The following is a 23249-nucleotide window of genomic DNA, read 5'->3' on the forward strand; positions in this document are numbered from 1 at the left end:
ATGAGTTTTAGCGTGAGATTTCATCTTGTCGTAAGACAAAACGACACCGCACATATCGCATTTTTCCGATCGCTGTTTGAAATGTGTTAGAATATGTATCGGGAATGAGATTTTTGGTTTCAGTTCGCCACATTCGATGCATTGCCGTGCCTCTTTGTGGTGCATGTGGGTGACTTCGTGAAGCAAAAATTCGCAATGATCCGTAAATGGCATGCTGCATTTGCAAGTGAATATTCTCCTTTCGTCGCTGTGCACGGCTTTGTGACTCACCAGAGCCGCATTGCTGGGGAACGTACTGCCGCATAATGCACATCTGAATGCATTTGTTGACTGATCCAGGTTTATATAAGCCATATTTAAATGATGCGAGCGAGACTCGTTTCGGAAAATATTTCCGCTTGTAATAATGGAGGTAGGTACCTACTCTGCTATTTTAGTTCCTCTAATGTAAATGTAATGTAATTCCATTATTTTCCATTAGATACACAATTTTATAAATAAATTCCTATCGGCCTTTCTTTAAACTCTTCCTCCACCAGTGCAAAATGTCAGAATGACATGCATGCATGTTAACTTTGTTTGTCATTGCCGGCGAATCCGGCGATTAGCTTGACACATTGAGGCTTGACACGCGTTCTGTGTTACGTGCATGGATTTTGTACGTACTTCGTACAACGGAGTACCTACTAATTCATGGTTCCGTGCTAAGTTCCGTGGTCTCCGTCCGCCTCGCTTTCAAAATATAAAGTAGGTACCTACCTACTGGCCGTTTAATCCAATGTTTAACCGCGGCTTCGTCCGCATTTAAATGCCCTTGGGAACAGTTTTTTCTTCGTAGGTAGGTATTAAAATGGGATTGAGATAGTTGAAATAAAATATCCACCCATTTTACCCATTTTGCTACGGAACCCTAAAACTCGCAATGTCAATGTGACATTTTATTTAGTGACATGACATTGTTAGTGGATTTGAAGGAAGAAACGTACCTATATCGGTATTTTTTCAATCAAAACCGGAGTTACCTATAATTCCATAATCAAAACAACAAAAAAGTTTGTTTTGTTTCCATATATTTTGTAAAATATCCATTCTTTTCAGTTTTGCGACTCGACTGCACATTGTTTTTGTTTTGTTAAAATCCTTGACTTATGATTAAACGAAAAAGGTTTAAAAGTGCTAAAGTTTGTACAAGACTTGTGTTGAAATGCCGGACGCAGTAGCAGCCTGTCGAGTCTGTCTGGCGGGGGACGTGCGGTTGTTAACAATCGCCGGCGCGCTCCAGCTGGTGTATGAGAAGATCACCAGCAATGCAGTTAGTATACCCGCTAGCTCTTATCATGCTCACAGCTCACGGCAGTTGGAAGAACACAATGTAACTTCATTGTTGTTGAACATTTCAGCTGCACAGTGAGGGGAAGCCCGTGGCGGCGTGTTATATCTGCTACGCTCAGCTCGACAAGTGCCGCAAGTTGATGCTGACTTGTGCATTAGCAGAGAATGTGCTGAATAATATGTTGCACAGACACACTGAGGTAAAAACTTTTGAACCTTTAAATAGGTATCACAAATTGTAGTCAATAAAACTATATTACATGTGATATTTTTTAATGTTTACAGATAACTACAGAAGCAATATCCCTGATTGACTGCAAGGCTCAAGGGCTGCGTGGGTCACTGACCTGCAGTGGAGCTGTACATCATAATAGTGACATACACACTCCCGTGGAGATCAAAACTGAGCTGGAGTCAGATGTGGCCACATTTGAGCCAATTAGACCCAAGGAGGAGCCAGAGGAAGGTATATAGCTGCTTTGATATGGACATGATGGCTTTTAAATAGCTGTCGTATTTTATAAAATGGGAATTTGGCACAATGTACAGGAGCCGACATAGGAAGCAAGATAGCAATTACACCTAAGCTAGACAACATGTGTGACATCAAATATGAATGTGACTGGGATGAAGGAGACCCCCTCGGCCTGTTACAGCGGCGTGATAAAGAGATGGACACATTAGGCCATGGAGAGCGAGGACTAGGTATGTTTTCCTCTTATTGTTATATAGTATATTGAGTCAGGATAACATATATAAGACATTCTTATGGGTTTTTGATGCATTAATATTTTCTGACATTTTGCAATGCTGACAATTAGAAAATCTGACATTTTAATGATCTAGATCATTTGTGATCATAGAAATATTTTTAACGAAATGTGAATTTGTTATTCTTCTGACATAAGACAGTTATATCCTATTACATTAGGAGTTGTGACGCCCCAAAGCCCAGGGGCCGCGTAAAAAACGTATCCCTTAAACTTAATAATAATAATTAGCCTTCTGTTACTGAGCTTAGATCAAGCTTCGATTGAAAAAAATATCCTATAAGATCTCTGAGCTCAGTGTGCCTTTTGGCAAATGCCTCCTCCAACTGCCTCCACTGGACTCTGTCTAAAGCCACTCTTGTCCAGTTACATCCCAATGTTAGGCTTAGCTCGTCGTTCCACCTTGTTATAGGGCGACCTCACTTTCATTAAACTTGTGCTAATAAATAGCTCTCAAAAATGCTGACAGGTGTTGCTTCAGCGCAGACGTCCGGAGCTGGCGAACGGAGACAAGCTAAAGGAAGTACAGCCCACCGCAGCCAGCGCGGGTCTCGACGAGATTCAACTACTGGGACTGCTCAGTTACGCCACCAATGTGACGCTTGTCAGAAACGGTTTAGACGTCAATCAGCAATGAAGATACGATATATGAAACCGTTCCAATGTGAACTTTGTGATTATCGTTGTAATCGAAAGCCTAATTTATTAAATCACATGAGAACACACACTGGTGTGAAACCATTCAAATGTAATGTTTGTGAACATCGCTTTACAGCAAAGCGTTCTTTGTCAAACCACATTATAACCCACACTGGTGAGAAGCCATTCCAATGTGACATATGTGATTTTCGTTGTAATCGGAAGTCCAATTTATCAACGCACATTATTATTCACATTAGTGAGAAACGGTTTTATTGTATTATTTGTGATTATCGTTGTAATCGAAAGTCAAATTTATCAAAGCACCTCAGAACACACACAGACGAGAAACCATTCCAATGTAAAATTTGTGATTATCGTTGCAAACTCAAGGGTCACTTATTACGTCACATTAAAACTCACACCGGTGAGAAACCACACCAATGTAATGTTTGTGATTATCGCTGTATAGACAAATCTACTTTATTAAGTCACATTAGAACTCATACTGGTGAGAAAGCATTTCGATGTAACATTTGTGACTATTGTTGTACGCAAAAGTCTAAGTTAACACGACACGTGAACACCCACACTGCGGAGAAAGTATTCCAATGCGGTGTTAGTGATTATAGTAGTAAATTAAAGAGTAATTTGTTACGTCATATTAGAACGCACACTGGTGAGGAACCCAAAGATTCGACGAGAGCAGAGAGCTGTCCCTCACAGCGCGATCAATAACAGAACTAGTTAAGATCTCGCGGCACTTTCACGGATGCTGGCCCTGGTGGCGTCCAGCACATGGGGCGCCGTGCACTCTCGAGCTCCGGACGGACTAACTCTCATTCCGCGGGAGAGAGTCGCAGTTTGTGTGGGACGAGAGCTGTACGGAACGAACTGTGCCTACATAGATTAGTAATACAGAGTAATGTCAGTCAAATAGTGTTTGTAGGAGTTAAGAGACAATAAATGTGTTTAATTCCATGTGTATGACCGTGTATAGCGGGCAACATTATAGGCCCTTCCGGCGAGACGCCGTGCTACCCTCCGCCCCCGCTTCCTCACCTCGACGCTCCAGCGCTCGCCCGCGGCTCATCGAGGAAAACTAGTGCGCGGGCGTGTTCCCGCTGTATCGCCGACGCACGCTCTGTGCGTGGCTACCGGATTAAAGTTTGTGTTCCGGTACTCGGCGTTTACTTTAATCACACACTTTGCCCCGCTATACGTGTTTTATTTCCATCATTATTAAACTATGTATGCGCGACTCGCACGTCACCGTGTTTTTCATATATCACTATATAGAAGTAAAGCCCCCCGCTATCTTATTTGGATAAAATATTCCCCATAGACCTCGTGCGAAGCCGGACGGGGTCGCTAGTTATTTTGTATTTTCATGTTTAAAGACTGTATTGTGGTTTGTGGTATGTTCTTCTATAATTATGCCTTGAATTATGAGGAGCAATGGGTTTGCATCCTTAAGAAGTATACATTTTCCAATAAGTGTCTTTCACGCAAGCGTAATATTTTTATTCGTTAGTAAGAACGTCAATTAAGTAGTAAATTAAAACAGTTTTCCTCGATGAGTAAGATAGCTTTAATAAAAATACTATCTTTTAGTATTATGTCTTCCATAGAAAAGTAAAAAAAAAACTCTTCTGCATACGCAAACGAAGTTGCGGGCTCAGCTAGTAAATAATAAAATAATAAATGACTTTGCGGGCGAAGCCACAAGCAAAAGTAACTTACCTATTAATAAAAATCTTGAATATTTTCATTTTCACATAATTTCGAAACAATAAATATTTTTCTATTATTTTACGGTAACCCTAACCTCATTATTGGACAATGAACGTGCGCGGGAAACTCATAATTGTGCAAAAAACTTAACATCCGTCCGTTCCTTAATGTAGCTCTCAGTTGTGCTAGTAATTCGTGTGATTAACGCGTGTTATAATCAATATTTACTTTTTATAATATTGTACTTAGTTTGTTACAGTTTATGATAAATAAAATTAATAATTAAAATACTAATTTAAACAATTGAACGTTTTGAAATAAAATATGATGTATATATTTAAAAAAATGTGCAAATAAAATAAAATATTTATATCGATATCATTTCCGATTATCAAAACTAGAGTCTAGCTCGAGCAGAATGGCTTACGGGAGAATAGTCAGCCTTGCAATATTGACGGTCGCGTGTCAAGTGTCATCGTGGACCATAGATTTGCCGGACGCGCGAAAATTGTTCTTCACACAGAACAAGGACGAAAACGCAATACAATCAGACAATGGCACAAAATCGTATAATAATATTGAACCGAACAGCTTTCACAACGCAGAAGACTATTATTACGACAAATATGTTACCGACAACCAAAATATAGATTTTGACAGTCGTGGATATGCGGAAGGGTTTAAACATGAAGGCTACATGGAAAAGAAAGTAAGTAGTTACCTTAGAGCCATGCCCCATTGCTCCGTTTCGTTCCGTTGAAACGACGCAGCACGTTGCGGCTCTGTTGTGCTCCGTTGTTTTCTATAAGCTTTCTCATTGACGCTCCTACCGAAACTTCATACAATTTTCTCCATACATATCTTCTACTTTATTAAATTGAAAATATTGTTTAAGGATTTACTTTATGTAAAAGTAAAAGTTATTTATATCGAAATGCGCATGCAAGCGAAGCTGCGGGCACGACTAGTCCTACTAATATTATAAATGCGAAAATTTATGATGTATGTGTGTGTGTGTGTTTGTTTGTTACGCATAATCTACTAGACGGATAATTATGAAATTTGGTACACGGGTAGAATATAACCTGGAATTCCACATTGGGTACTTTTATCCCGAAATTCCCACGGGAGCGAAGCCCCGGGGCGCAGCTAGTATTCTATAGATTTCCAGCTTCTTTGTAGCCATTAAAAATGCACACGTGATTTTGGGGGAGGCGGGTTAATATTAATTCTCACCACGGACCAATCGGGAGTGGGTTAAAAATACAAAAAACAATCACGTGGCTAATGGACCCCGTACGCGGCAGGTCCGCGACGTCGTCCGCCGCGGCGGCGTGTACCTGGACGGACTGAAGCGCGCGCTCGAGCGCTACGCGGAAGTCCTGAAGAACTGCAGCCGCATCAACTTTAACCAGGTAAACATGCACTCGGATGAAACGGTAACATAGGTACATAATGGTAACGGTAAGTGAGAGTTACACTCGCGTGAAGAGGGTTCCGTACAAATATTAGAATTTTATAGGGTTTCGATTATCACCCTTAATTTATTTACTCTGCACTTCTGCGGTGTTCACAAAGTTGGTCACCGATAGATTCGGAGGACATTGGCTGTGACAGACGGATGGACAGACAGACACACGAGTGATCTCTGGGTGATATAAGGGATCCGTTTTTTACGGGACCCTAAAAACCAGGTACCACAATTCTTCTTTCTCACATCGAGTGTGTTATTGCGAATCTAATTTAAAAATTAAACCTTCACAACATGCACTTTTTACGTCATTGTCTAAATTAAATCGTATTTACCAAAGCTGTGTACAAACTATATCATTTCGGAACGACCATTACTGAGAGGACAAATGCCGAAACTCATTTCACTTCACGCGGGCGAAGCCGCGGTCAAAATCTTAGTACTATAATAATTTAAAATCTGACGTGAAAAGTACCCGAGTTCTAATTTCTGAAAAAAGAAAACTAAAAAATCTTAATTCCACAGACGAGAAACGCGACCACCTCCAATCGAAACCGCGACCCCCCGTTCCCCTTTCCGGCGTCCAACTTCACTCAGGCCAGCGACTTTGGGAACACCAACTACTCCATCGCCGACGTCCCGGCCTTCAACTTCACTTCCACCAACTTCTCAGCGCTGAACCCCGCCTTCTCCAACAGGGAGTCCATGGCGATGTGCGCGGAAGCCACCAAGCGGCGGGAACACGTGCGGCGGCTGACAGACTTGGCCATCTGGACCACCAAAAGGCTGGAAGACAACGCTTATGACGCTAAATATAATGAGGTAAACTTTGTCTTCTAATTTCGTCTCCTTTCGTTTTTAAGCCAACTTCAGTATTTATCATTATATAGCGTGTTATAAGTCTCAAACGTCAAATTCTTCTCTTCAGTTTTTAATTTTTTAGCCAAACGATGATTTTGCCAATGTCAAGGTTGAGAAAGACACTATATTACTAAGAATTATAATTCTTATAGGTTTTTCTGTGATTTACAAGCATTGGGACTATATTTTGTATTTTCTTTTTTTTAAATTGTAAGCTCTATAGTTTCGGAACTCAAGGCGCCGCCTACTCCTCACTGTTGCCGGCGGAGTGTGTGAACATTGCGTATTTATTTACCGAACGAAAGACCGAATCTAGAAACTACTGACTATGCATGGGGTCATCATTTATACATTATACACGTATAAACCTTAAAAAAATAATTTGTCTAAATAACAATTAAAACTGCATCAAAATCCGTTGCGTGGTTTAAAAGAAGAAAGCTTAGAAACACACGACGCGGAGTACGACTTTGTGGCATATTATGTGATGGTAGATATATATTTTCGTTCACGTTGCGCGCAGCACCGCGAACAGGAACAGAACGAGTTGCTGCTGAAGCTGTCGTGGTTCCTGGACCGGCTCGCGCACTACACGGGCTTCGAGCCAGACGTCCAGGCCTTCGTCAACGTCACCACCACCGCACGTGAGCGCCGGGGGTCTACCATGAAACACAAACGTAGCACGTCATTGCGTCCACACGCTCTTACACGATGTGGGAGAGAGCGTATGGACGTCAGTGTTACGTCAATGTTTCGTTGTAGGCCTCACTATTAGAGTTAGTTGTCCGTATTCGTGTCATAGATTTACATGTTTGATGATTTCGGAGCAACCGCTGAAGGTCGGACAGACTGATACACGAGTGATTTTATCAAAAACCACCTCGTATATTTTCATTTGCTAGCACATACGGGTACAAAAACTTAACTGAGCTATAATTAAGAGACCTAATTAACATGATTTATATTTGCCCAGTGTTAATAGAGATATTTATAAAGTATATTTTATTAATGGTATCAAAATATCATCTTCCTATAAATATAAACTCTATCCTAATCCTAACTAATATTATAAATGCGAAAGTAAGTTTGTTAGTTACCTTTTCACGTCTTATCTACTCAACCAATCACATTGAAATTTTGCATACATGTTGTTTGAAGTACGGAGAAGGACATAGGGTACCTTTCAATCCGGAAAACCAACTGCTCCCGTGGGAAATCACGCGGGCGAAGCCGCTGGCAATAACGCTAGTCGTCTATATGTACACCGATATTGCAATAAATACTTTAGATGTTTGCATTTCCGAGAACTATCGCGCTAATATCATCGAATACCATTAAATAGATCTAGATTTGAGATTAGCACGTCAAATAAAACGTGTCAGGGCCGCCGACGGACCTGTCACCGTCGGTCCGGCTGCCGTTCGCCGACGTGCCGCGCGCGGTCGTGCAGCAGATGATGGACTGCCTGCGGCGGCCGGGGCCGGCGCCGGCCACGGAGCGCTGCCGGTACCCGCTGCCGCTGCCCGACGCCGTGCAGCGCGCCTACGAGAGCCGAGGTCAGGGCCATATTTCTATATCACCCAGTTTGTTATTTATTTCAACTTTATTACTAAAAATCATGTAAATGGCGGGCTTAAAAAGCCTGAGGCTTTTTCTACCAGTTAACCAGTCGGTGACGCAGAGAGAAAAGAATATTTTTGGTCAAAGCGGAAACAAAGCAAACAAAGAAATTGGACTACTCGCTATTCTTCCCACAGACAAATACTGGGTGTTAACCCATCTCTGATCAGGATAAATACATCTCTCTCTCTCTCTTGTCTGAGCGTATTCTCGGTTTCTTGCTCAGCCGTAGAGCGTCGCCCAGGGTCCGCTTTCCTATATTTTAATCTTCGTCTTCACTCCGTACAGTCGTCGGCATCCCTAGTTGTCAAGACCATTGTCACGCTCATCCTCCTATATATCACAGTTTCATGGGTATCCAAAGTGTAACTTAAAATTAGGTGCCTTTTTTCGCATAACATTTAATGATAAGCATACTATGTGCAATAATCTGGATTAAAGAAAAATAAATACATGGCTGAGAACGATATATAATACAAAACAAATATTAGGTTTTTAAAAACAAGACTACTACTAACTTTTATCTACTTTTCACAATTTTGAAATAACATGAAATATATCAACTATTTTATGCCCTTAATTGAAAGAAATTATAAGATCTAGAAAAAGGCTTACCATGCAGTGTGAACCCAATTACGTGCTACGTATTTTATATTTCGTGGTAGCTCCCCTGTTACCGGCAAAATAAAATATACTTATATTTTATTATTTTTGACATAGATCCACGTTTCGCCAACACGAGGCCTCAGGACCCATCACTGAGCGTGATCTCGACGCCTAACGACGCCGCGCCCGCCGCGTCCGACCTCGAAATCCTTGTCACAGCTGATTCGGCCGCCGATCACTTCTCGCCAAAACGAACGCAGCGCCCGAACGTCAAATCCATCCAAAAACGCTCATTACAAGAAAATCCTTTGACAAAATTCATGAAATATTACGGAAAACACAAAATCTGGGTCAATTCCAATCCAATAGACGGAAATGTTGGAAACAGTGATCATTTCGATGTTCCGAACCGATTGCCGGCGAAAACTATCGAGAAGCGATCGATATTCAAGAAACACATTCATCTGAAAATCCCCGAGCCGTTCCACGCTCTGAGAGACCACATGAAGAAAGAAGCCGCGGTCCATTACGTCAATAACAAAGAACAAGTGAAACTGATTAAAGGAACTTTAGAAAAAATCAGGCATTCCGCGTCGCTGACCATCAAGCATAACCTCAAAAAGTTCGATCACATTAAAAAAATACACAAAAGATCCGTGCATTACGGTAGGAAATATCTGCCGAGGTTGTCGGAGAACCCGTACCAAGATCTGAGCTATTATTCAAAGAACGCGAAAGGAGTGGAGTACAACTACGACCCCGCGCAAGCGGCGTTGGTGCGCCTCGGGCTGGAGCAGGTGTTCCAGACCGGCAACATCGAGGTCGTGAGGCGATACGGCGCCAACTTCAACCCGCTGGACCCCAATCCATTCTTCTCCGGCCTTCTCAGAGCTAGTATTGATGTCTGAGCTGTGTTTTTAACCAGAACTCGAAACCGTTATCTTTTTCTGATTTAAAAACGGTTTTAGTTCAAGTTTTTTATAATTGCTCGCGCGAACAGTTGCGAGCATTATCGCTTCGATTTAACCTGATTTTCCAACGCGCACATGACACGAACAACACTATGTTTTGCTCTCTTTCTTATGCTTTTGTAGATAGGTAAGCGTGGTGGACGGGGAAGACGAGTTGGATCACAGAGTTTAGCTGATAATTCTAACAGAATCCAAATTAAAATTATCTTCGATCAGTAGGTAGGTAGTCGAAAAACATACGTGTTAGTAAAACATAAGTGTTCACGCGCGGTTGCACATTGATTTGGGAGTCTGAAATCGGCCTTCATACAAATAATTGCTTCTATGTTTCAATCAAGTGGGTGCTAGCCATCGAGATATAATGTCGAATTTAGAATTTATTTCGACGGTGCTAAGGTTTAGGTAACTTTACTGTCGAGTTGATATTCAATTTATATTGAGTACACTTGTGTGCAGTTAAACCCAATGATACAAACAGAAAAAGCAACCGGACTTGATTTGATGCCTCTGTGCACTTCACAAATAGAATTATCTGGATTTTGGATTTGGCAAAACGCCCCATACTAATTGTACTTCCTTATGACGTGATCAGCAAGAAATCAGCCTGAAAGGCTGAAAAGTATTGTGTGTCATTATACTCAATTGTCCAATGACCGCAGAAGGTATGTCCATGGATTTAGTAAGTACTTCGTTCCTACTAATTCCATGGGTATATCTATTGTCAAATAAGAATTCTCCGTCCCCTGTGCGCCCTTCGACCTTGTTTCTCGTGTAAAATATTTTCGACATTGCGACGAACTGTAGCGAATACTTTGTTTTCGGTTGTGATAAGGTAAAAAAACATAAAAAATGTGAATTAAATCTTGTTTTATTATAATAGTACCCTTTTCATTCCTTCTCAACTAGGTACAACGAACTAAATTTTTTCGCCATTGCAATACCGATATAACCGACCAGAAGCGAGCCGGAGTTGCTAACGAAGGGTTCCGTATAGCATACCTATATTTAGTTAACATAAATCCGTATAGGCACGCATGCAAAACAAGTTTTTTGTTTCTCCGGAACATGAGTGAGCTAGTCCGACTCGCTCTTGGCCAATTTCTTATTGACAGTTATTTAAAAACAGTGTCCAATGGCGAGAACCCCTGTTTTATCGAAAACGCAACCATAGCGGATCCTGAGCGGGAATACTCAGCGCCATTGAGTACTGTGTCACATTGCTGCGACACAACGAGTTTTACTCCCGACGTGTTACAAAATCGCGGTGTGACACAATGGGAACAAACACAACAAATGGTGTCAATATTCATTTATATTATTTTTACAATGTATGAACATATGCTGCATATAGAGAAATATTGGAAAAAAAAATATTAGGACCAGTGCTCCTAATTAAAAGTTTATTTCTATTATCGGAGCCATTACAGGAAGAGGAATACAGACAGTGTTGCTATATCTAGTATCTTAAGTATAGACAATGTCATGACTACAACACCCGCTAAATGAAAAATAAACACATTTAGGAAACTAAGTAGTACGTCAAATCGTGATTCATGTCCCTGATTCATTACCTGCGCGACTATACGTGAGTCTTCAACGACCTTCTGAACTATTCGAGACGGGGACAAGGATATAAATTTAGTTATATTTTGGAAGAGCTATAAGCGATCCAAGTGATAAGTGAGAAATAGTGACTACCAGCGATTTTTTTTTTCATTGCTTTACATATGTATGTGACTTAACAACATAGTCATATGCACCTTGTCAGACGTTGCAATGGGAGAGAGGGAGATAGACAAATACACTCCGGAGATACGACCGGACTTGAGTACATTGAGAGTGGACATTGTAGACTAACTAGTGGAAATAATTAATGTGGTGTACATAATAAAGATCCAAAGAGTTATCAGGCGTGTTATTCCGAATTATCAAGAACACTAGTCCGTAACAATATAATTAGTATTATTTACATCCAATTTACGTCCAAGGCAATCGGATTTCTACCTTCAACCGGCGTGTTATCGCCTTGCAAGTAATTATTCATTCTTATTTCTCGCTACCGACGTTGTCCGTATCCGCCCGGGCTTGCATATTAAACACTCGGATATTAGTGCAACAACTTGTTATACTTAAGGATGCACACTATCACCGAATTCGGACACATGCCGACGCGAATACATGAACATTGAGTTGTTCGTACGAGACATTTATTTGCCGCAATGAAAAACCAGCAACGTATGCTGAACCCGTAAATTTCGGCGAACTGGTCCGCAATAATGTGGTGGCGGCATTACTAGGTGCAGTCTTTATCAGCTTTTACCCGCGACTTCGCCTGTGTGGACCACCCACGGCAACATTTCTTTTTTTCTTCCGGGATGAAATGTATTTTTTTATCCTTGTCTGTAGTGTACGCAATATTTCAGGAATATTGCTTCGAGTAAATAGAGCGTGAAGGAAGACTGAAGAGGTAACTTACTTACGCATTTATTGACATTGTGAGCGAAGCGAGTAGGCCTTCATTCAGCCCGTTTTGGTTCTAAAACATAGTCGTAGGTCGCGTCCGTGTGATTAATACGAAAACCTCTTTAAGAACACCCTTTTTAGATGTGTCAATTGTTACCGATACATAAGTCGTTCCCTGCATTAATTTATACTGTGGGCTGGCGGCAATGCGTATGCTTTTACTTATACTGTGACACGCGCAAATAACGCGCCTTATTTGGTAATGTTCGCGGTCCTCGATCGTGATTGGCGCTCGCAGTCGAAATAGGTAAACGTATATATCCGATTAATTATCTGTTTTCTTAGTGTGTCTTCATGTGGAGCTGCAACTGATACTTACGAACAAACCGATGTTGACAGACGTCGCATTCGAAAGGCTTCTCACCGGTGTGGGTTCTTATGTGCGTCACTAAATAAGATTTCTGTTTACAACGATAATCACATACCATACATTGAAATGGTTTCTCACCGGTGTGAGTTCTCAAATGATTTAACAAATGATGCTTCTGTACAAATTTGTGTTGACAAACCTCACATTGGTATGGTTTCTCGCCAGGATGCGTTCTGATAATATGAGCTGTTAAACTTGACTTATGATAAGACCGGAAATCACAATGTTTACATTGGAATGGAGTCTTCCCCTTGTGAGATTTGACGTGCGCCACTAAGTTAGACTTGTGACTACAACGATAATCACAAATATTACATTGAAATGGTTTCTCACCGGTGTGAGTTCTCACGTGTCGTGTAAAATCTATTTTGTGACTACTTTTATATTGACATGAGTTGCATTTAAATCGTTTCTTGCTTTTGTCAGATTTACTGATAACAGGTTGGCGGGGTTTCTCACCATCACAAATGTGCGTTAATAAATCTGAAGTTTGATTAAAACTGTGCTTACAAATATAACACTGAAGTGGTGTTTTCTCATCATGAGTCTCCAGGTGTCTTCTTAAATGGTGCTTTCGTCTAAATCGTTTTCGACAGATATTACATTGGAATGGTTTCTCACCGGTGTGAGTTCTCATGTGCCGTACTATTTCCACATTACATCTAAACTGTTTCTGACAAACATCACACTGGTGTCGTCCCCGAGCAGTCTGAGTTGTTGACTCTAGTCGAAACTCGTACTGTTTGCTGTTGGTTGTACTGCTGTCACCTTGTTTCTGTTTGGCAGCTCCCGAGGTCTGCACTGAAGCGACATCTTTACAAAGAAAACAGATCCATCAAAAGAATTGGATTGATATTATAGAGAACATGAAACAAGAAGATAGCATACCTTCCACTCGCTCATTTTGCTCTGGGGTGTCCATCTCTGCATTGCACGGCTGCGACAGACTGATGGGGTCTTCTTCATCAGAAGCCCATTCCGTGTCACACATGTTGTCTAGCTGCAGAGGATCTGTAAACTCTCTCCCCGTTAAGATCCAAAGCATTATGACAAATTTTCATTTTTAAAAGTGCAAAGTTGTCATGTCACGTACCTTGCTCTGGTTCCTCCTCGGTCCTCACTGGCTCAGTGTTGGCCATATCCGACTCTGGCTCAGTTTTGATCACCATGGGGGCTGGTAAATCATAATTGTGATGTACAGTTCCACTGCAGGTCAGTGATCCACACAGCCCGTGAGCCTTGCGGTCAATCAGGGATATTGTTCCTTTAGTTATCTGTAAACATTAAAAAATATCACATGTAAACTTTTCATTGATTACAATTTGTGATACCTACTGAAAGGTTCTAAAGTTTTTACCTCAGCGTGTCTGTGCAACATATCATTCAGCACATTCTCTGCTATTGCACAAGTCAGCATCAACTTGCGGCACTTGTCGAGCTGAGCGTAGCAGATATAACACGCCGCCACGGGCTTCCCCTCACTGTGCAGCTGAAATGTTCAACAACAATGAAGTTACATTGTGTCCTTCCAACTGCCGTGAGCTGTGAGCATGATAAGAGCTAGCGGGTATACTAACTGCATTGCTGGTGATCTTCTCATACACCAGCTGGAGCGCGCCGGCGATTGTTAACAACCGCACGTCCCCCGCCAGACAGACCCGACAGGCTGTTACTGCGTCTGCCATTAGCAAGTCGCTTTCGAACCTACTTACTAATACAAAGCAAAAGTTGCACAAAACCGAAATTTGGGTTTGTTTTGCATGGCACCAGCCAGTCTATCTAGCTAGTGTTGTATGAAATCGATACAGTTCTATCGATATAGTAGATGAAACTTGTAATAGTATCGATAATTTCGGGGTAACGCCACATGTCAATAATATCGAATAGACTATAGGAATAATATTGTAGCGGGAGCTAGGTGATTATGCTCGACCGCCACAAAGGGAAGATCTTCCCGCCACGCTAGGTGTTGCGCCTGGGGAACCGCACGGCTCCGACGGTGTCATGTCGGAGGTTGTATTTATGCTTCCAATCGAAAACGCACTGTCTGCGCGGTCTAGGCTTGTTAGCTGTCTATAGTGAGGTCGACCGTCGTGCCATCTGTCCGTAGTGTCCTGGATCACTTGTGTGGCTTGTTATTCGTTGCATTTGGTCGGCTTTTTACATCTGCGCCGTTGTGCATGTGGCGTGGTAGATGTCGCCACATTACTCCTCCCCAAGACCGAAGGTCTGATGAAGTCTTGATGTGCAGTCTGTGCTTCTCGTGTGTGCCATGTTACTCGATGTCCCAGTGAGTCGGGATGCGTAGGTTGAGCTCGTAGTCTGCGGTGAGTCGAGACTGTCGTGAGCGGAATATGACTTGTTGGCACCGGTCCCTACATGGCTGCCACGCCGGTGAGTGCGCGCGTCCAGACGTGGGCTGCAGGGTGCGTCGGCGTCGATGAAGTCGAAGAGAGTTGCGGGTGCCAGAACCAGGAAGCGCGTTGCGTCGGCTGCGATGGTCCTGTAGATGCCCTTGAAGATGAGTGATGGCTTGCTGCTGCGAGTGACGCTGCTGCGAGTGACTGTTTGCTGCTGACTTGAGACCAATGAGGGTGCGAGGAGTGATGGTGAAGATTGGAGAGTACGACGTTGGCGATGGCTGCTTCAATCACGTCGGGTGTGATGATGACGAAGGCTGCTTTCAATCACGTCGGGGTCACCACTGTAGCGGGAGCTAGGTGATTATGCTCGACCGCCACAAAGGGAAGATCTTCCCGCCAGGCTAGGTGTTGCGCCTGGGGAACCGCACGGCTCCGACGGTGTCATGTCGGAGGTTGTATTTATGCTTCCAATCGAAAACGCACTGTCTGCGCGGTCTAGGCTTGTTAGCTGTCTATAGTGAGGTCGACCGTCGTGCCATCTGTCCGTAGTGTCCTGGATCACTTGTGTGGCTTGTTATTCGTTGCGTTTGGTCAGCTTTTTACATCTGCGCCGTTGTGCATGTGGCGTGGTAGATGTCGCCACAATATTATGTCAATATTGTAATAGTCCAACGACCAACAAAATCAATGTTTTTGTACTATCAACGGGAAGTTATATAATTATTATCTCAACTCTAACGATCTACTTAATGATTTTTGCTATTTTTTTTTTACCTAAAAGGTACCTAGATATCGATAGTTCAGCCGTTCGGCATTACAGCAACGCTAGTTACACTTTTGTTCACTTGACGTTGTTGACACATGACATTGACACATTTAGTTTTTTTTAATATAGTTCAAGCAAGACCGGCTTCTCTTTTTACTTCCAAGTGAGATCCGATACATGATCTGTGAGTGAGTGAGACAGACAGAGCAAAGGCTTAGGAGCGTTTGGACGAGCCCAAAAATATGTGATTTTATTTTTATCTTATCTTTGAAAGTATTGACATTATCTCAGTAATTTTTTCTTTGATGTTTCCATTAAATCCTAGGGGCCTTCGAAATAGTCATAAAAAAAAATAGTCAACTAGCCTAGTCATAAGAGACCACGCGATAAGTCGCAGGCCTCGGCTAGTCCTACTAATATTATAAATGTTTGTTACTCTTTTACGCAAAATCTACTGGACCAATTGTTATGAAATTTGGTAGAAGAGTAGAATATAACCTGTGATAACAAGAAGGTATTTTTAATACCGAAATTCCCACGGGAGCGAAGCCCCGATGCAGTTGGTAACTAATAAGTGTATTTACAAACTTGACAAAGGTACCTAATTGTATAACAAGATCTCGGCTTTGCATCGTGGGATTTCGGGATTAAAACTAGGTACCTACTTATTTTGCTGCTAGGAGCCACCTAGGTGCACTTGAGGAGCCACTTCAAATTTTAAAAGAAAACCAAAATTTTTGCTACATTACTTTATTTATGTTTATTGCACATTATAACAGAGGACACACTAGACACTAGGTTGAACTTTACGCTAAGCATTGTCGACCAGTTTCCGTTTACCTTTATTTCTACCCATACAACATGGTCCTCGTTCACTGCTGCCGCTGGCCGGCTGTGAAATGATCCCATTTAAAAGTTTTTCATTGTTATTCAATCGTGTATTCTTTGTACCATAATAATATATCACAAATACAAACTTTTGAGAAAAACTAAATCAGTCAGTTTATGAAAAGAGTATGAGTTATATTACTTGTGAGTTCGCAAGTGCCGCGTCAGCACATGTTTATGACTAAATCGACGTCGGCAGACGTCGCACTGAAATGACCTCTCACGTTTCTCCCCGGCGTGAGTTCGGACGTGTGCAGATAACCTAAACTTTCGATTACAACGGTAATCGCAAACGTTACACTGGAATGGTTTCTCACCGGTGAGTTCTAATGTGCTGTAATAAACTATACTTTTGAATACAACTATAATTACACATGTGACATTGAAATGGTTTCTCCCCAGAGTGAGTTCGAGAGTGCTTTAACAAATCAGACTTTTGACTGCAACAATAATCACAAACATCACATTGGAATGGTTTCTCACCGGTGTGAGTCCTCGCGTGTTCTACTAAATGACCTTTTTGTTTAAATCGATGTTGACACACACCACACTGGTATGGTTTCTCACCAGAGTGGGTTCTTAAATGACATAATAAACTAGATTTAACTTTACATCGGTAACCACAAATATTACACTGAAATGGTTTCTCACCAGTGTGGGTTCGGAAGTGACTAAGTAGACTAGATTTTACTGTACAGCGATAATTACAAATATTACACTGAAATGGTTTCTCACCAGTGTGAGTTCTATAATGTCTCATCATATCCGAATTATATCTAAACCATCTCTGACAAACATCACACCAGTGTCCCCGAGCAGTCTCAGTGGTTGACTCCTGTCTAGACTCGCGCTGTTTGCTGTCAGTTGTGGTTGTGATTCCTTTAGCTTGTTTCCGTTTGCCAACCCCCGACGTTTCCGCTAAAGTGATATCTGTCAGTGAGAAGTAGCAATTGGAATGCATTAGTATTAGTCTCGATTTGTAAAAACAAACTGCCAACTGAGAAGATCCAGTAAAAAATAATTACATCACTCTTAAGAAATTAAAAAATTAAGATAACTTATATCCACCATAAAATAGGTGCATTTAGGATGAGTAATTATACAAAGAAGGTGATAGACTGCCTACACTATCAATCTAATATAATTGTTACATCATTGTAATTTACAATATTATCAACAACAACTTAATTGCTAATGAAAAATTTATAATACTGGTTGTAGACGACAGCGTCAGCTGGTTCAAATTATATTTCAAGGGATATAATGCGTGAGTTAAACGATGCAGCAGTTTTTTGCAACCTTAGCAGCACAGGCAAGAGCAAAAATACAGTCCGATCTTTTAGAAAAAAAATTAGAACTTGATCTAATAAAATTAGAGAAGAGAAGTGTTCATTCGGGATCTGCAATATCTAGTCTGGACAGAGTAAAAAGTTGGCTGGATGCGAGCGCAGGCCAGAAGAGCGCAGGTCATCAGAGCATAGACCAAGAGAGCGAAAGGCATAGTAGCGTTGGTCATACCCTACCGCCAGCATCTGTTGTTAGCATAGAGCAGCCATTTGCTTGTAATAGTAGCCCTCAAAAGTGCCAACAGAGCGATATACAGCAATTAGCCTACGTGCTTCGAGATGCCATTGCCACTTCTTCACGGAAGGATAATAATAAAGAAATGCTAACCAGGCTAGCAACCTCAAAAGATCTCCCATTATTTTTTGGCGACTTTTTTGGTGACTTAGCCACTCTTGGCTAAGTTTTAAGAAAGCTTTCGAAGAGTCGACTCAACTCTGTAGTTATACAGATAATGAGAACATGTGGCGTTTACGTAAGTCTCTTCGAGGGGAAGCCAAGGAAGCAGTTGCATCCTTGCTGATAGGCAATACGACACCTGATCAAATATTTGAGGTGTTAACGTTGAGATTGGAAGACCGGAAATAATTGTTCACAAATTGGTTCAGCAATTCAAAAAGAAATTCGCGATAAAAGTAAAAAATTATGTAACTGCCGTGAGAGCTGTGAAGCAATTGGAATATCTTCAAAGCTCTGAGATGGCGTCAATTATTGTCGCAAAGTTTCCCAAAACTGGTGATGGTGTCTAAACGGACAGACTACGCCTACCAACACAGAGATAGTCTGACAGCAAAACTAGAACAGTTAGCAGATTTCTTATATTTGGAGGCAGTCAAAACCGCGGAGGCGGGTGTGAGTCTTGTCCAGGGTCAATCTACCCAAAAAAAGAATGACGATCATAAGGACCATAAGTATCAGTCGCATGCTGCTGCAGTTTTACTTGCTGATGTGAAAGAGAAACCGAAATGCCCATTTTGTAAATCAGCAGCTCACGAGATATGCAAGTGCTCAAAATTTAAACGTGCACTTCGCAAGGATCGCTGGCGTTTTGTGAGATCACGGCGATTATGTTTCAAGTGTCTCAACCCTCATCATAGTGACTCATCGTCATGCCAAAGCAGCAACTGTGATATCGATGGGTGTGATCAGCCACACCACCGCCTTTTGCATTGGGTCTCAGCAAAGAAGGAGCCGACACAGCAAGCTGATGAGTCGTCCAGCGATAAACAATGCGAAACTGTAACGCATACAGCCACGCTCAACAGCCGAAAGGTTTTATTAAAAATAGTGCCAGTAACTCTTCACGGGCCAAAGGTAGTATTCATGTCCACGCACTTTTGGATGGAGGAGCCACAGTCTCTTTGATTTCCTCAGACATCGCTGATGAGATAGGACTTCATGGTAAGAAAATTGAAATGCATGCGCGAAGCGCCTGGGACGGCGCAGTGTTAGTCTCGGAAATAGTAAACGCAGATATGTCAAACTATGCTGGCGAGAGATTTAATGTATCCCTTAGAAAAATTAGTCAATTAAATTTGCCAGCACAGCGGATATCGACTACGGAACTTATGTACGAACATATTTTGAAGGTAAAGAACTTTAAGAGTGTGGAGCGCAGGCGAAGATGCTTATTGGGCAGGACAATCACCATTTAATAGAGTCTACTGAAGTTGTAAGAGGTAAAGGTCAGTGTGCGCCTTACCTGACGAAGACTCCCCTTGGTTGGTGCGTGCACGGGAGATTGGTAAGTGAATTTACCCAGTCAACTCGTTTCGTCTCGCTCACACGTAATCATTCGGACAAGGAGAAAAACACTGTTAATCAGATTTTTCATTTGTTTACTATAGAAAATAGTGATTCTATTTTGCAATCTTCCTCCTTGCTCGATTATTCTAGCACTAGTTATGTTGACATTGAGCTCAATGATATTATTAAAAAGTATTTTTCTTTAGATTCTATTGGAATTTGTTGCAAGCCGCGGCAAAGCGCAAGCGAGTAGCGCGCTGTAGATATTTTAAATAAAACGTCTGTTTTGATTGATAAGACTTGGACTGTCGGGTTGCCCTGGCGTTTTGACAACTTTTGTATGCCAGACTCTTTTCCTGACGCGGCCCGAAGGTTAAAATCGGTACAAAAGAATTTACTAGCTGATGAAGGCTACGCGGTACGGTATAAGGACAGAACTGAACATTTGTTGTCCAACAGTTTTGCCCGCGAGTTGCGCGACGATGCCGACGAGTGTGCGAACGGTCGCGTTTGGTATTTACCACATTTCGCGGTGGACAATCCACGAAAGCGTAAGCTAAGGTTAGTTTTTGATTGCGCTTCTAGAAGTAAGGGACTTTGCTTAATGATTTTTTACTACAAGGGCCTGATTTGGCAATCCTTGCTGGGTATTATGTTCAGATTTAGAGAAAACGCCATAGGTACTGTTGCCGATATCCAAGATATGTATTAATAATGCTTTTCGATTTCTTTGGGAGGATAAAAAATACATTATGACGTCATTAGTGTTCGGTGCCAATTGCTCGCCTTTTGTCGCTCAGTACATAAACCAAACCAAAAACACCGAACGGTTTGAATTTTCGATGCCAGAGGCGGTGAAAGCAATTAGATATAACCAATATATGGATGACTATATCGACAGTCACTCAGATTGCGCCATGGCAAAGAAAATTATTAAAGATATTCGTTTTATTAACGATTCGGGTGGTTTTAATATGAGAAATTGGCTTAGTAATTGTAGTGATATTTTCATTGACACGCCAAAAGAAACTTTAAATGAAAAGGCAGTAAGGTTCAATGTAGAAAATCAACCTGAGCGTACTTTAGGTTTGTTGTGATTTTCCGCAACGGATATGTTTGGTTTTGATATGTCACTTACTCTTCAAATTGTATGGTATTGCCAGTCCTTATTCCCCGTAGTAAGTGGTCACAGGAAGGATTGCAACATAAAGTAGGCGACCTTGTTATCGTGATTGATCCGTCGTCGCCGCGCAATATTTGGCCTAAGGGCGTTATTGTCAAAGTGTGCCCAGGGTCAGACGGTCGAGTCCGAGTGGCCGATGTCAAAACTAGTGCAGGTGTGACGAAGCGACCAGTCACTAGGGTGGCTTCGCTTGCCAATCTGAGTGTCGCACTGGCAACACTGGGGGGGAAAGTGTTGGCGATGGCCACATTGACTTAAAACCTCAATAGGTTTTGACGTCTTCTTAAAGAAAAAACTATATTGACGTGTGTCATTCAAAATAATCTGTTGGAAAAATAAAGGTTGCAAAAAACAGCTGCACTGTTAAACTCACTCAATTATATCCCTTGAAATATAATTTGAACCAAATGACGCTGTCGTCTACACTGGTGATAACGTGTTTCCCAGCATTCGAGGTTGAAACCCCAGGGATCCACTAACAGATCTGAAACGAGGAAAACATACCTTCCCCTCGCTCTCTCTGTTCTGTCATATCCATTTCCGTATGGCAAAGCTGTGACAGACTGAAGGGTTCTTCATCCGAGCAGCATTCCAAATCACGGAAGTTGTCTGGCTGCAGCGCATCTGCAAACACTATTTCCAATACATCTTGACAGATTCCCTTTATTTTAGAAACGATCTAGAAGCCATCATGGTTTTATATCAAAGCACACACCTTCCTCCGGCTCCACCTTGGGTCTTATTGGATCTGTCTTAGCCATGTCTAATTTTAGCTCAGTTTTGACCTCCACGGGAGTCTGTATACCACTGTGGTGTAAAGCTCCACTACAGGTCAGTGACCCACACAGGCCTTGAGCCTTGCGGTCAATCAGGGATATTGCTTCTGTAGTTATCTGTAAACATTCATATATATCACATGTAGACTGAGTAACAACAAGTTACGTGTCTGTGTGGGACAGTGAAAGTTTTTACCTCAACCTGTCTGTGCAGCATATCATTCAGCACATTCTCTGCTAATGCACAAGTCAGCATCAACTTGCGGCACTTGTCGAGCTGAGCGTAGCAGATATAACACGCCGCCAAGGGCTTCCCCTCACTGTGCAGCTGAAATGTTCAACAACAATGAAGTTACATTGTGTTCTTCCAACTGCCGTGAGCTGTGAGCATGATAAGAGCTAGCGGGTGTACTAACTGCATTGCTGGTGATCTTCTCATACACCAGCTGGAGCGCGCCGGCGATTGTTAACAACCGCACGTCCACCGCCAGACAGACTCGACAGGCTGCTACTGCGTCCGCCATTGAAACACAATAAGTACCATCTATACTTTAGTTGGTACTAGTAATTGTATTCTTATAATAAATACAAATTGAACTTATAAGTACAGCTGTCCGTACAAAAACAATCTTTTGATTTGACATTGACATGACATTTGACACTCGTCCTTTTTTTTTTTTTTGCTGAACAGGAAAGAAAACGCTAAAGACAAGTGGCATAGCATAATGAGTAATTTTATTCGATGCAAAACATACAACTTCCCAGCCATTATGTACTGTAGAATAGAGGGCATATATAGCTAGCCATGCCCTCTCCACTGTGTGGTCGTGGTCGCCATCGAAAAATAACAGTGGATCCCCAGGCATAGACATTACCTACCTACACTACTAGTGGTGTGGTGTTGGTAGTGACACAGTCAGTAGTGCTTGGGATGAGAAAGGGAAATAGATAGTACACTAGCGCCATCATTTTTTAAATGAATAGCACAAATTAAAACACCCACAAGAGATTACCATACTACATTAAGTCACAAAATTACGAAAAGGATTTCGATTTTAGTAACCGCCGCCGTTGTAAAAAAGATTTTTAACAGACAGTCGCATAACCACCGCATTTTAACTTTCGCGTATTGGTACAGCGCCATAAAACATTACCATTTTTAAGCATCACTTGCCTACGCTTTTTATTATACACATGGAATTTTCGTCATCTTCCATTACATTGAATATATTTCATAATTATTATGGAGAAATAAACAACTGTGGAAAAGTACTAGAGATTCCGTG

General features: G+C 41.7%; 4 protein-coding genes across 5 annotated transcripts; 2 read left to right on the top strand and 2 right to left on the bottom strand.

Annotated features, from left to right (window-relative positions):
- The first annotated feature begins 961 nt into the window (after positions 1 to 961).
- LOC135309683 (gastrula zinc finger protein XlCGF57.1-like) lies at positions 962 to 3923 on the top strand. Its single transcript, XM_053767322.1, has 5 exons — positions 962 to 1312; positions 1401 to 1532; positions 1618 to 1798; positions 1882 to 2037; positions 2572 to 3923. The coding sequence occupies exons 1-5, from the start codon at positions 1205 to 1207 to the stop codon at positions 3477 to 3479; spliced, it is 1485 nt and encodes a 494-aa protein (XP_053623297.1). The 5' UTR covers positions 962 to 1204; the 3' UTR covers positions 3480 to 3923.
- Positions 3924 to 4057: 134 nt separating this feature from the next.
- On the top strand, positions 4058 to 10722 carry LOC128682553 (uncharacterized). Its single transcript, XM_053767320.2, has 6 exons — positions 4058 to 5184; positions 5783 to 5890; positions 6472 to 6768; positions 7331 to 7451; positions 8190 to 8363; positions 9148 to 10722. Exons 1-6 carry the CDS (start codon positions 4894 to 4896, stop codon positions 9939 to 9941), a joined length of 1785 nt encoding a protein of 594 aa, XP_053623295.1. The 5' UTR covers positions 4058 to 4893; the 3' UTR covers positions 9942 to 10722.
- Positions 10723 to 10854: 132 nt separating this feature from the next.
- LOC128682554 (zinc finger protein OZF-like) lies at positions 10855 to 14662 on the bottom strand. Of its 2 annotated transcripts, none has more exons than XM_053767324.1 (5): positions 14475 to 14662; positions 14255 to 14386; positions 13991 to 14171; positions 13786 to 13908; positions 10855 to 13698 (listed from the first exon to the last, which is right to left on the bottom strand). In XM_053767324.1, the coding sequence occupies exons 1-5, from the start codon at positions 14580 to 14582 to the stop codon at positions 12809 to 12811; spliced, it is 1434 nt and encodes a 477-aa protein (XP_053623299.1). In that variant the 5' UTR covers positions 14583 to 14662; the 3' UTR covers positions 10855 to 12808. The 2 variants fall into 2 exon arrangements, with proteins under 2 accessions (XP_053623299.1, XP_053623298.1); XM_053767323.2 differs by having other exon boundaries at positions 11299 to 13710.
- A 2098-nt stretch (positions 14663 to 16760) lies between these two features.
- Positions 16761 to 22584, bottom strand: LOC128682558 (zinc finger protein with KRAB and SCAN domains 8-like). Its single transcript, XM_053767330.2, has 5 exons — positions 22380 to 22584; positions 22160 to 22291; positions 21903 to 22080; positions 21692 to 21820; positions 16761 to 17844 (listed from the first exon to the last, which is right to left on the bottom strand). The coding sequence occupies exons 1-5, from the start codon at positions 22485 to 22487 to the stop codon at positions 17228 to 17230; spliced, it is 1164 nt and encodes a 387-aa protein (XP_053623305.1). The 5' UTR covers positions 22488 to 22584; the 3' UTR covers positions 16761 to 17227.
- Between the last annotated feature and the right edge of the window lie 665 nt (positions 22585 to 23249).

Source organism: Plodia interpunctella, chromosome 30, assembly GCF_027563975.2.
Source record: "Plodia interpunctella isolate USDA-ARS_2022_Savannah chromosome 30, ilPloInte3.2, whole genome shotgun sequence".
Lineage (NCBI taxonomy): Eukaryota > Metazoa > Arthropoda > Insecta > Lepidoptera > Pyralidae > Plodia > Plodia interpunctella.